Raw genomic sequence first — 14,773 nt, 5'->3', positions numbered from 1 at the left:
CAGATTTGGTAAGAAATAAGATTTGGGTGTAGTTACAAAATACTAGTCAATTAACAAAGAGGAATGAGTGAACTTAAGGTATAAAAACTATAGATACCAATTTGATCGGGTAATCAAGGTTAATATCATCAGTGAGGGGACAGATCAACATGATGCAATCCCTTTTGTAATGCACAGAAAAGAACATTGTCTCCTGACAAGAATGCACAAACAGGGCTTGATCATGAGAAAGGTGGACCCAGATTGAAAGTCATTCTGCAGAATGAAAAGTCTGCTATACTTTTATACGTTCAAGTATAACTGACGTACAGTACAGGAAAACACTGCTCCAAATTGGAGGAGTCTGAAGTGACGACTAAATGATAATTAAATGCAAAGCATATTCTCAGACCAGAAGGCAAAGAAACATTATTGTGAAGCTGACAAATTTGAAAGGGATCTGTACATTGAATCTGTGCTGTGCTGATTGGGAACTTTAGATGCTGATTCTGTAAGAGGATGTCCCTGTTTTTGGAAACACACTAGACTGTTCAGGGATAATGGAATATCATGTCTATCATTATCATGACTAATGGTAGTGGGAATATGTATAAAGAATATGGATGATGGAGTAGTAACAATTAAGGAATCCAAGAAAAGGAAATTTAGGACATTTTTTGTATTTTTTTTAAAGTTTTCAAGTATCTTTTAAAAAATATCATTTTTAAAAAGCTTAAATAAATAGGGGAAACAGAGCAGTTAAAGAAATGGTAAAATAAATAACACTGTTACTTTTCTTTTATTTAGTACCAAGCACTATATATACCTTTAAGGTACATACCTTTAGAATAATAATCTAGACAGATATTACTGTGGCTTCTTTAAAGAGGAAATAACAGAGACTGAGAGAGATTAAGTTATTTGCTTAAAGCCACTCTGCTACTTAGGTGGTGGTTTCTGTTTAGTCACTAAATTGTGTTTGACTCTTTGTAACCCCTTGGACTATACCTGCCAGGCTCCTCTGTCCTTGGGATTTCCCAAGCAAGCATACTGGAGTGGGTTACCATTCCTTCTCCAGGGGATCTTCATGACCCAGGGATTGAACCTGAGTCTCCTGCATTGCGAAGTGGATTCTTTATCATTGAGTCACCTGGGAAGCCCCTTAGATGCAGAGATCATATTCAAACCCTGATCCCTAAGCTTCCAGTTTCATTCTCTTTGCTGTGCTGCCTCTGCGTGGAATGATCACGAATGGTATTATGCTACTACCCTTATTACTAAGCACTTCCTATGAGCTAGATGCTGTGCTATGTGCTCTCTCAAACTTTATGATCTTGATCTTTACACTTAGTTCAGTGATACCCAGATAAGTTTGATTGACAGAGTTGAAGAGAATGGATGCTGATATTTGGGACCCAGTGCTATTTCACTTTAAAGCTCCTGCTCTTACACCAAGAAAAGAGAAATTTTTTGTCAAATAGTCATCGTGGAAAAGACATAGAGGGAGCTTATTTCAGGTTTAGACTGTGGGCTTTCCAACTGTGCTAATCCTAAAATACCTTGATTAGCATTTGACAATTACTCAGGCCAGACTTGTTTGTATCATATGCCCTAGGATACATTTCTAAGAGCCCACAAAAATGTTACTTATTTTAAAATAAGAATTAAAAATGAATGTACACTGCAAATCAACTATACTTCAATAAAAAAGGAAAAAATATAAACTCATAAAAAAAATGAATGTAGCCCAGTGTGGCTATATTGGCCTTAATACCAGTGTAGTGATAAGACAGATTTTTTTTAATTGGAGGATAATTGCTTTACAATGTTACGTTGGTTTCTGCCATACAACAATATGAATAAGCCATAAATGTACATATGTCTCCTCTCTCTTGAAACTCCCTTGTACCCCGTCACCCCTCTAGGTTGTCACGGAGCACTGGGTACACAGAATTTTTAATATCTTTTTAAGAAGGAAGGAGCTCAGGAAGCAAAAATGCCTAGGGTCCATGAGCAATCACAATGCAAGTGTATTTAAAAAAAAAAAAAAAACAGAGCCAAAATGAATATGTGCCTTGTTTAGGACACGTTCAAGCAACACTTAGCAAACTGACAACTAAATTGTGGTTGCGCTCACTCAGGACAGATCGTATTAAGATCTACTGCAAGAGGCAAACTGTGTTGTACGGACTTCACAAAGTTGAGAATGATTAGTCACACAGTGGGAAAAAAAACCAGTTCACAGGGAGAAGATATTAAAGCCGTATCTCAACCTAACAACAAGAGAAAGGCAATAAAGGACTTGGATTTGGCAAATGTCCTTTGATTGTGTTTTTGGTGTCACTAGCTATTCTCCTACAGCTCTTTTAGCCTTTGCATTTAACAATATCCTGTTGAGGTCAAAATTTTATGTGATTCCCCTGGCCAGCATCTGAATGGCCACATGAAAGGCGGGGAATGAGGATTTCCCCTTTTTAATTATGCGGTGTTCTCTGTCAGAGTCCATTTTAGTTTATTTATATTCCTTCAGCCAAATTGTTTTAAGCCAAAAGGGAAGTTGGGCTTCCCTGATGCCTCAGCAGGTAAAGAATTTGGCTGCAGTGCAGGAGACACAGGAGATGTGAGTTTGATCCCTGGGTCGGAAAGATTCCCTGGAGGAACAAATGGCAATCCACCTCAATATTCCTGCCCAGAAAATGCCATGGACAGAGGAGCCTGGCAGTCTACAGTCCCGAGGGTCGCAAGAGTCATACACGACTGAGCGACTACACGCGCATGCACTGAAGTTACTAAATCATGTAACTCAAAAGACCAAGGCCGGTCTTTTTGCAGGCATGGCTTGCTCAGGGCTTAAACAAAGTGACCGGGATCTAATTTCTCTCCATCTCTCAGCTTGGCCTAAATGTCCTCTCTGTGTTTCTTTCTTTCTCAGCCTGCATGAGATGGAAAGATAGGGACAGTAATTTCAAATGCAAAAAAGAAGAAAGATTTTTCCAACATTTCCATAAAATTCTTCAGTTCAGTTCAGTTGCTCAGTCATGCCCGACTCTCTGTGACCCCATGGATGCAGCATGCCAGGCTTCCCTGCCCATCACCAACTCCTGGAGCTTGCTCAAACTCATGTCCATTGACATCCATCCATCTCATCCTCTGTCATCCGTTTCTCCTCCTGCCTTCAATCTTTCCCAGAATCAGAGTCTTTTCCCATAAGTCAGTTCTTTACAACAAGTGGCCAAAGTATTGGAGTTTCAGCTTCAGCATCAGTCCTTTTAATGAATATTCAGGACTTATTTCCTTTAGGATAGACTGATTGGATATCCTTGCCGTCCAAGTATCTCTCAAGAGTTTTCTCCAACACCAACAGTCCAAAAGCATGAATTCTTTGGTGCTCAGCTTTCTTTATAGGCCAACTCACACATCCATACGTGACTACTGAAAAACCGTAGCTTTGACTAGATGGACCTTTGTTGGCAAAGTAATGTCTTTGCTTTTTAATATGCTGTCTAGGTTGGTCATAGCTTTTCTTTCAAGGAGCAAGTGTCTTAATTTCATGGCTGCAGTCACCATCTGCAGAGATTTTGGAGCCCCCCAAAATAAGGTCTCACTATTTCCATTGTTTCCCCATCTCTTTGCCATAAAGTGATGGGACCAGATGCCATGATCTTAGTTTTCTGAATGTTGAGTTTTAAGCCAACTTTTTCACTCTCCTCTTTCACTTTCATCAAGAGGCTCTTTAGTTCTTTTTTGCTTTCTGCCATAAGGGTGGTTTCATCTGTGTATCTGAGGTTATTGATATTTCTCCCAAAAATCTTGATTCCAGCTTGTGCTTTGTCCAGCCCAGCATTTTGCATGATGCACTCTGCATATAAGTTAAATAAGTAGGTTGGGTTAAAACTCAACATTCAGAAAACTAACATCATGGCATCTGGTCCCATCACTTCATGGCAAATAGATGGGGAAACAGTGACAGACTTTATTTTTTTGGGCTCCAAGAAGGCTGCACATGTAGGATCTGCAGCATGTGGAATCTTCCTGGATCAGGGCTCAAACCCATGTATCCTGCATTGGCAGGCAGATTCTTTACCACTGAGCCACCAGGGAAGACTTGACATGCCCAGTTTTGATCTCTGTATCCAGTGCTCACTGTCTGAGTCCCAGGGTGAGACTGAGGGAGAAATGGATCCCTCAGTGAAAAATTGGGGTAAGTAAAAGGTAGCAACAAAACCAAAAGACTGAGAAGTCTGTGTATGCCTGCAGAGCTCCCGGAAATATAAAAGGTGGTCTCTCTTTGTGTTGGGGACTCTAGTTCTAAAGTCAGAGTGCTTGGATCACTCCCTTACCTGTTGGGCAAATGATTGAACCATTCTGTTTCTTAGTTTCCTCATCTGTGAAATTAGGATAATACCAACATTTTCCTCACAATGATTTACATGAACCCATTTACATGAACCTGGCATCTAATCAGCATTCCATAAAAGCTAAAGTAGATGGCTCTCATTTTTAACCCTGAGGCACAGCATGAAATTTGCCAACCACCACTGTAATTATTAAAATACATGGCCATGTCCTTCAATAATTACAAATTATTATTACTACACTCAATGTCAAAAGATATGATTGTTTAACAAATAAATAGTGACAGGGAAAGTGAAAACCATAGTATTTTTTTAAATTTAGACTTATTAACCAAATTTAACATGTAGATTACATTGAGATCCTGACTCAAAATTTTAAAATAATATTAATGTAATGGGACCACTGGAAATTTTAACATTGACAAGATATTTCATGGTATTAAGGAAATAGCCTTAATTTTACTATTGAGATAATGCCATTGTGATTATGTTTTTAAAAGTCCTTAATCATTTAGAGACAAATGCTGTGGTATTTATGAAATGGTAATGTTGTGTAGTATTTACTTTAAAATTATGACAAAGTAAATATTATAGAAGCTGGGTGGTGGAAACATGGGCATTCATTATTCTACCAAGTTTTATGTTTATTCAGAATAGTTCAGTATAAAAAGTTATAAAGAAAAGAGAGAGGTGCAAAGTCAGGGCCAAGAGGAACTCAAAGACCTAACTCCTTCATGCAGTTTCTTTACTTATAATTGAAGGAGTTATGGTAGATCAGTGCTTTTACAAACTTTAAAAATTTTGTAACAAAAAATACTTTTGTTCAAATGAGCTCTTTACAGAAGTTCGATATCTGAAACAAATATAAGGACAGCTGCATGGTTTGAAAGGGAAGACTAAAAGATAGCAGTGACCCTTCACCACCAGAGAGATATTCAGGGAGGGTGGTGTCATCATCCTCTCTGACGCCTATGAGATCCTGGTAACACAGGATAAAACCCAGTGAACTGCATGAAGATGGTGGTGATAATGATGACGCTATAAAAATCATTTATGGGGACTTCTCTGGTGGTCCAGTGGCTAAGACTACACACTTCAAATTCCCCATCCCTCATTGGGGAACTAAGATCCTGAATGCCTTGTGGCACAACCAAAAACTTAAAAAAAAAACACACAAAAAACCTGTTTTTGATTAAAATTTTTTTTAAAAAATATTTATTTACTTATTTGGCTGCACAGGAGTCTTAGTTGTGGCATGAAGGATCTTTAGTTGTGGCATGTGGGATCTAGTTCCCTGACCAGGGATTGAGCCTGGCCCCCCTCCATTGGGACCACCAGGGAAGTCCCTGATTAAAAAAAATTTTTTTTAATCAATCTTTAAAAGTAGTTTATGGAGTACTTACTAAATTAGGCACCATTAGGAGCATCATGGGAGAAGGCAATGGCACCCCACTCCAGTACTCTTGCCTGGAAAATCCCATGGACGGAGGAGCCTGGTGGGCTGCGGTCCGTTGGGTCGCGAAGAGTTGGACACGACTGAGCGACTTCACTGCCACTTTTCACTTTCATGCATTGGAGAAGGAAATGGCAACCCACTCCAGTGTTCTTGCCTGGAGAATCCCAGGGACGGGGGAGCCTGGTGGGCTGCCGTCTATGGGGTCGCACAGAGTCAGACACGACTGAAGTGACTTAGCAGCAGCAGCAGGAGCATCATGTGCATATTAATATCATTTACTCCTCACAGTGGCCCAAGAGGGAGATGGGATTTTCATCCCCATGTTGTAGGTGAACAAACTGAGGCCCAGTGAGAGTCTGTGTCCAGTATCATATCGCTGGCCACATAGAGCCACGGCCTCAACCTTGGTTCCCTGTCACACACTTGGTCACACAAGTCCTACCCCTGCCTCCCCAGCCGTTCTCCAGCAGTTTATATTTTCACTTTTTCGGGCTTATTTACTAGGTTAATTGCTCCACAAACATGGAAAAAGTACATGATGCTTTGTAAATAGTGTCGATTCTACTCCAATTTACAATAAATAGATAAAACAGACCACCTCCCCTACAGTGCTTAGACTCCTATCACCTTCAAGGCAGGCTTTCAGGGGACCCATTGATCCAGACAGCAGGATCCATTATTTCTTCCTCCTCTTTTCATTAGACCATCACTCTGATGAGAATAAGCAAAGTAATTAAATAAACTCCAGCAGCTGTCAGATAGAAACCAGGAGACATCAAAGTCTCTCATGAATGTTACTAAATAGGTCCAAGAAGTTGCTTTATGCCAATATCATTCTGTTATTTCCCAAACTTCATTGTTATTGAGCGTGAATGCAGGAAAATTGAATTAACTCAGACAAAACAGTCTTTATGTTATCCAGTATGTTAGCACATCTTTAAAATGTGTTTTGCCAAATGATAGCCTTCTCAGTGATGCTTTTTTGGGAGTGAGCTGGGGACTCAGGTCGACTTAAGGTCATGTGTCTCTTTCCCTGCGGCGCAGAGGTGACCATCATCGACACTTACTACGAGGGACAGCTGTCCACGACTGATCTGGCTTAATCTCCTTTTCTTCCAGATGTTTGTACAGATGTATCCACTCACAGCTGGGCAGCCTTCTGCATTCACTCAAGGTTTCAAAACTGAAATCTCAAAGTAACCCTTGGTTCCCCCAGCAGGTTTCCAACCAAGAGAACCACAAGATATAAAAGTAGACCTCGCTAGTCTCTAGTCCTCTCTCTTTTTTAGAGATCCTACTGTCCCATCTCAAAATTTCTTTTTTTTTCCCTTCTCTACTCACCTGAGAACTAATTAGATATTCATTTAAACCATTTCATTCCCCCACCCCCTTTTTTAAAAACTAGATAACTTTGTCCAGGAGCTTTCTGAACTCAGATCTATTCCATCCCACCACTTTAAAACTTAGCACAATGTCTTGATATCACTTGCTTAACATTTATTTCACCCATAGATACTTAAAAAACTGTTTAGGCCCTTAATAAAGATGTGGTTGGCTCTTCTTCAGCATCTGTAAAGAGTTAAAGATACTACTGAAAACTGCTCAAGGCATTTTGTTATTTATACCTTTTATGTCTATATTTGGTTATTTATACACAGAATTTTAGTAAAGACAACTGATATTCAAAAGTTATCTATAAAAGGAATTGTTATACTAAATCTGCCTTTTCTGGGATGCAAAAATATTAAGTAGAATCAGAAGAAAATCAGCATGTCGAATGGAGTTTTGAAACATTGTCAGTTATTCTTACTGCATTACACAGAGTGAAATTTGCTCAGTTGTATCTGACTCTGCAATCAGATTCTCCAGACCAGAATACTGGAGTGGGTAGCCTTTCCTTTCTCCAGGGGATCTTCCCAACCCATCGATTGAACCCAGGTCTCCTGAATTGCAGGAGGATTCTTTACCAGCTGAGCCACAATGGAAACCCAAGAATACTGGAGTGGGTAGCATTTCCTTTCTCCAGCCCAGGAATCGATCTTCCCAACCCAGGAATCGAACCGGGGTCTCCTGCATTGCAGGTGGATTCTTTACTAACTGAGCTATCAGGGAAGCCTGACACATTACACAATGTCCATACATATTTACTGAGGACCTTCATGTACCTGGCACTGTCCTAGCCATCTTGTGGGAATAAGGTGGGCAGAGGGAAAGGACAATCTCTATTTGCAATAATTTGATAATGATGTTACGGAAATCTAAGGGCTTGTCTTTGTTATATAAAACAGAGATTTTATGTGTATTAGGTATAGAAGCTGCCGCTCAATGTCAGCCTGGACCAGTGATTCCCAGACATTTGTGTCCTTGGAGCAGTTATGACACTTTCCAAATTTGGGGGCTTATATGAGGTTGTCAAGATGTTAAACATACAAATCCATGCTATTTATTATGATCATTATTTCATAAAAGTAAGGACATCTTAGTATTAAAAATAAAGGGATAAAGGACAAGGCTTTCAAAAGATTAAATTTAGACTTTTGGAAAATTCATCAGGTTCTGTTTTTTATTTTAATTCAATTCACTGAGAGTTAACAGAAATCTGCTCCCAGTCGCCAACTGGAAACCAGTGGTGTGTCTTTGTGAGGGCTCTCAGCGCATGAAGTGCTTATTTGTATTATGTCTGGGGGAGACAGTGGGTGACTTGGCAGCTGTAGGGATATTAATCAAGATTTAGCACACTCTGGAGCCCTCTGTCTGCTCCCTGGAGCTAGTTTCCTAGCAAACATCAGGGCTCTTTGCCTCTGGCTTCTGGAAAATGAGGACGCATTGCAGGAAGGAGGTGCAGTTGGCTGTCACCTGCCATTGGCACTGTAGGAAGTGTGCTGGGTGTGGAGAGGAAATGGTGTGAATCGCAGGAAGGTATAAATCCTGATAATGCCCTAGGGTGGGTATTGAGCGCCAGGCTTCCCTGCACATTGGCACAACCTTCACTTGTCTTCCTGGGCTGGGGATTAGCCAGAAAGAGGCAGTAAGACCCCAAATGCTACCCAAGTATAAGCCGATATGCCGTGTCTCACTCTAGTATTATTTGGACTGGCTTAGATCCTGAGGTGGCCGGGTTGACTGTGGTGTGATGTGGTCCAGGGTTAGGAGCCAAGATGCCAGTAAGCTTTCTGTATGTTTGCTAGACTTTTTGGAAGTCTCCAGATTTAGAGTTTTTTCATACAACTGTTATACCTCAAAGTCAGGATCCACCAGGATAACAGACCCACCATTTTCCACATCAGGAAATGGGGTTATTCTTTCTGCATTATTTTTTAGTGCTGAACAGGAACTGAGAGGACGTCCCAGAATGGAGGCTGCCATGGATGTACATGAGCGAGCACATGGATGTAGAAAGCAGGGGGCCGTCCAACAGATATAGAATGTGGGCACATAGAGCATTGCAAGTGTTCTGGCAGCCCACTCTAAACAAAGTAAGATGGACCAGGGTGAAAATAATCCCAGTAACATATTAATGAGTGATAGTATGTTATCTAACGCAGAGAAACAGGGTGAAACTAATTTTAACAGTTTTAATAGTGTATTATTTAACCCAGTGCATCAAAATATTATCATTTCATCATGTAATCAACATGAAAAACTATTGAGATATTTTATATTCTCTCTTTTTTTGTGTGCGGAGTCTTTGAAAGCCAGCATGTAGTTTACACAGCACAACTCAATTCAGACAAGCCACGTTTCCGTGCTCAAGAGTCACATATGGTTGGTTAGTGGTTGCCGTGAGCAGTACAGGTCTAGGCATCAAAAACAACTTGTTATTTTTTACTTCAAAAACTTGTATTTTCCCTTCACTATCAAAGAGAAACGATTTCAAAATATAAAGTTTTAAAAAATAAATTGACATGACAGTATTGACTATTGGCTTTTATTTTTAATATGTGAAAAATGCATAGAAAAAGATTGGAAAACTAAACAGCTAAAGTGAAAGCCATGGCTGCCTATTGGAAGTCTGATTAAAATAAATTTGTTCTATTTAATTTTTATTCTTGATTTCCTATATTTTCTTTTTTCTATAATGAATATGATACAAATATCAGTGGAGCTATAATAGGTATTATTTATTCAATCAAAGAATCTGAAACAAATGACAGTGTGGATGACAGTGTTTCTGAATGATGATTAGACTAGGTGTTTAGTGGAGTGTTCACTATACATACACCATTTTAAAATTTTTTCTCTAGTACTGTACAGAAATTACAATGTTTGTAAAATCATTAGAGAAAAATTTGGAAAATGTAAGTAAACGAAAAAGAGTTAATGTCTTAGATATATATATATATATATATATAATATATCTTTATTTGTAAATAAAAACAGAATCATATAGGTTTAATTCTGATTTTTTTTTCACTCTATTCTTTCATGGTAGTACTTGGTTGGAAATTGGCACTTTCTGTAAATCCAGCTTCATGTTAACAGCTTCTTAGGAGAGTTTCACATGGCAGAGGCAGTTTTACAGCAGAGTTTCAGGGCTGGATTTTATATTTGTACTGCACCGGTTCAAATCCCAATCTTGCCACTTTCCAGATTCATAAGCATAGGAAACTGACATACGTACCTAAGCTGGTGTGTTGCTGCTGTTTTTTTGATCTGTAAGATAGGGAAAATAAATGTTTATAATGTACTACAACAGACTGGTTCCAAATAGGAAAAGGAGTACGTCAAGGCTGTGTATTGTCACCCTGCTTGTTTAACTTATATGCAGAGTACATCATGAAAAACGCTGGGCTGGAGGAAGCACAAGCTGGAATCAAGATTGCCGGGAGAAATATCAATAACCTCAGATATGCAGATAACACCACCCTTATGGCAGAAAGTGAAGAGGAACTAAAGAGCCTCTTGATGAAGGTGAAAATGGAGAGCGAAAAAGTTGGCTTAAAGCTCAACATTGAGAAAACGAAGATCATGGCATCCGGTCCCATCACTTCATGGGAAATAGATGGGGAAACAGTGGAAACAGTGTCAGACTTTATTTTGGGGGGCTCCAAAATCACTGCAGATGGTGATTGCACCCATGAAATTAAAAGACGCTTACTCCTTGGAAGGAAAGTTATGACCAACCTAGATAGCATATTGAAAAGCAGAGACATGACTTTGCCAACAAAGATCTGTCTAGTCAAGGCTATGGTATGGATGTGAGAGTTGGACTATAAAGAAAGCCGAGCGCCAAAGAAATAATGCTTTTGAACTGTGGTGTTGGAGAAGACTCTTGAGAGTCCCTTGGACTGCAAGGAGATCCAACCAGTCCATCCTAAAGCAGATCACTCCTGGGTGTTCATTGGAAGGACTGATGTTGAAGCTGAAACTCCAATACTTTGGCCACCTCATGTGAAGAGCTGACTCCTTATAAAAGACCCTGATGCTGGGAAAGATTGAGGGCAGGAGGAGAAGGGGACTACAGAGGATGAGATGGTTGGATGGCATCACCAACTCAGTGAACATGGGTTTGGGTGGACTCCGGGAGTTGGTGATGGACAGGGAGGCCTGGCGTGCTGTGGTTCATGGGGTCACAGGAAGTCGGGCATGACTGAGCAACTGAACTGAACTGAACTGAATATACTTTGAGTAGCATCTGGCACATGGTAAGCTCTATGTAAGTGGTAAGTAATCATAAAATTAGTTCTTTGTTAAGCTGAATCTGTCTTGCTTCAAATCAACTTCTTATCATCATAACATAAATAACCCAATAGTCAACTTTTTGACCTTTTGAGGAAGGTACAGAGCATAATCTCAGCACATTTTGCATCATATATTTCATCTACTTCATGGGGACATTTGTTTCAAATTTTGAATTCTTTCTCTTTCTCCTGTTACCTAAACTTCTTCTATGTGCAGTCAGGCAGGCCATACCCATGACTATTACCAGCATTTATCAAAATATGTCCCGTGTAACACTAGTTCTGGTGAATATCAAGAGGAAATTCTGAAAAGAGAAGAAGTGGATATTCCACATTAGACTTGGAAAATTCTTGACTAAATCCATGTTGTGCTTAGTTGCTCAGTCGTGTCTGACTTTTTGTGACCCTATGGACTGTAGCCCACCAGGCTCCTCTGTCCATGGGGGGATTCTCCAGGCAATAATACTATAGTGGGTTGCCATGTCCTCCTCCAGGGGATCTTCCCACCCCAGGGATCCAACCCAGGTCTCCTGCACTGCAGGTGGATTCTTTACTGTCTGAGCCACCAAGAAAGCCCAAGAATACTGGAGTGGGTAGCCTGTCCCTTTACCAGAGGATCTTCCTGACCCAGGAATTGAAACGGGGTCTCCTGCATTGCAGACAGATTCTTTACCAGCTGAGCTACCAGGGAAGTCCATAAACCCATGTTACAAGGTATATTTTGCCAGGCTAAACTTTAACATGCTTATTATGTGCATTGAGAATCCCCAACAAAGACTATGTAACATGAAGTGTTTTTGCCTTCTTTACTGAGATCTTTGGGGACATTTCTCTGCCCAACATAATTGGGGAAACATTATTACCACTATTACTGACTCAGTGTTAAAGAATCTGCCTTCAATGCAAGAGCTACAGGAGATGCGGATTCAGTCTGTAAGTGAGGAATCTGCCATTTCCCTTGTAGTAGGAAATGGCAACCTACTCCAGTATTCTTGCCTGGGAAATCCCATGGACAGAGGAGCCCGGCAGGCTATAATGCATGGATTGTAAAGAGTCAGACACCTGAAGCAACTTAGCATGTAGGCATTCTGTACTTTGAATAACAATTTCCATTGCATAAGGCTTTGAAAAGGGAGAGCGTATGTTATCTGAAGTCCTGACGGGTTTGGGCTTAAGCAGAAAGTATTTTAGTTCATTTGTTTCCATGTTTGTTTTGGGATGATCTTTTCTAGTAATACTGCTCTCCTCCCTCGAATACCAGTGAGTTTTATATTCGTTGGACGACATCTGGGTCTTCCTACCTGAGGATTGTGGAGTTCAGTTCAGTTCAGTTGCTCAGTCATGTCCGATTCTTTGCGACCCCATGAATCGCAGCACGCCAGGCCTCCCTGTCCATCACCAACTCCCGGAGTTCACTCAGACTCACGTCCATCGAGTCAGTGATGCCATCCAGCCATCTCATCCTCTGTCGTCCCCTTCTTCTCCTGCCCCCAATCCCTCCCAGCATCAGAGTCTTTTCCAGTGAGTCAACTCTTCCCATGAGGTGGCCAAAGTACTGGAGTTTCAGCTTCAGTATCATTCCTTCCAAAGAAATCCCAGGACTGATCTCCTTCAGAATGGACTGGTTGGATCTCCTTGCAGTCCAAGGGACTCTCAAGAGTCTTCTCCAACACCACAGTTCAAAAGCATCAATTCTCCGGCGCTCAGCCTTCTTCACAGTCCAACTCTCACATCCATACATGATGACAGGAAAAACCATAGCCTTGACTAGACGAACCTTTGTTGTCAAAGTAATGTCTCTGCTTTTGAATATGCTATCTAGGTTGGTCATAACTTTCCTTTCAAGGAGTAAGCGTCTTTTAATTTCATGGCTGCACTCACCATCTGCAGTGATTTTGGAGCCCCCCAAAATAAAGTCTGACACTGTTTCCACTGTTTCCCCATCTATTTCCCATGAAGTGATGGGACTGGATGCCATGATCTTCGTTTTCTCAATGTTGAGCTTTAAGCCAACTTTTTCACTCTCCACTTTCATCAAAAGGCTTTTTAGTTCCTCTTCACTTTCTGCCATAAGGGTGGTGTCATCTGCATATCTGAGGTGATTGATATTTCTCCCGGCAATCTTGATTCCAGCTTGTGTTTCTTCCAGTCCAGCGTTTCTCATGATGTACTCTGCATAGAAGTTAAATAAGCAGGGTGACAATATACAGCCTTGACGTACTCCTTTTCCTATTTGGAACCAGTCTGTTGTTCCATGTCCAGTTCTAACTGTTGCTTCCTGACCTGCATACAGATTTCTCAAGAGGCAGTCAGGTGGTCTGGTATTCCCATCACTCAAGTATCACGAGATGCAGACAAAGCTAGGATGAAGCTACATGAACCCTCGGTGGTTTCCTCAACATTGGTGAAAGTATTAGTTTTTTATGCTGCATAACAAATTGCCACAAATTTAGTGCCTTAAAACAACATACGTTATTACTTCACTATTTCTATGTTCACAACTCTGGGCATGGCTTAACTGCATTCTCTGCTTTGGTGCAATCCAGTGGTTGGCTGGGGCTGAAGTTTCAACAGAGGCTCAATTAGGGAAGAATTCTCTTCCAAGCTCATTCACAGAGTTGGCAGAATTTATTTCCATTTAGAAATCATGGCAGTTTGCTTCTTCAAGGCCAGCTCGAGGGAGAGGCTTTACCCTTTTTGTTAAGATAGATTCTTAATAAAGAAATATAATCACAGGAGTGACATCTCATCACTTCTGCTTTGCTCTGTTGGTTAGAAGTAAGTCAGAGGTCCTGGACTTGTTCAAGGCAAGGAAATTATACAAGGTGTGCACTTTGGGGGATCGTCTTAGGGTGAGTCCATCAGAGTACATTTCTAAAAATTTTAGATATGCCTTTGTTTTCTTTGGTGAAGCCCAAATCTGATTAATTGATGGTTGCATTCTGGTTAATCCAGTTATTTTGTTGTTTCTATCAACTGATACATAATAGTTTTTATTCAAATTGTGTCCTCTTTCTGAATCTCTCTCATTTCTTCAATTAGATTTTAAAACTAAAAGGCAAGGATAGCATCTCTTAATACTATAAGTATGGATCTCACAGCTGGCTGTGGTAAGAGCTTGCTGCATGTATGAGTGAAGTTCAGTGAACCCATCCCTTCCTAGCTTGGTGATCTTGAGCAAATCACTTAATCACTGAATACCTCAATCTCTTTAAGTTTAAAATGAGGAGATGCTAGTTCATAGGGACATCCTGTCAAAGGGTGACTCAGACCCTATCACCCTCCTGCTTTATACCGTCAGT

At 40.4% G+C, this 14,773-nt stretch overlaps 1 protein-coding gene across 9 annotated transcripts in view; it reads left to right on the top strand.

The window, feature by feature from the left end:
- Positions 1–14,773, top strand: part of LOC129634852 (uncharacterized) — a 103,606-nt gene that overhangs the window by 62,011 nt on the left and 26,822 nt on the right. Inside the window, exon 3 of one of the 9 annotated variants that reach the window (XM_055557232.1) lies at positions 9,112–9,295. The exons of the other annotated variants lie outside the window; for them this stretch is intronic. Within the exon in view, the coding sequence (XP_055413207.1) occupies positions 9,112–9,117 (6 nt within the window). The 3' untranslated portion in view covers positions 9,118–9,295. Of the gene's footprint in view, positions 1–9,111; positions 9,296–14,773 lie in introns of those variants that run through there. 9 annotated transcript variants of the gene reach the window in all.

Source organism: Bubalus kerabau, chromosome 20 (assembly GCF_029407905.1).
Source record: "Bubalus kerabau isolate K-KA32 ecotype Philippines breed swamp buffalo chromosome 20, PCC_UOA_SB_1v2, whole genome shotgun sequence".
Taxonomy (NCBI): domain Eukaryota; kingdom Metazoa; phylum Chordata; class Mammalia; order Artiodactyla; family Bovidae; genus Bubalus; species Bubalus kerabau.
Note: the sequence above shows the minus strand (reverse complement) of the source record. Positions and strands in the feature narration are given on the sequence as shown.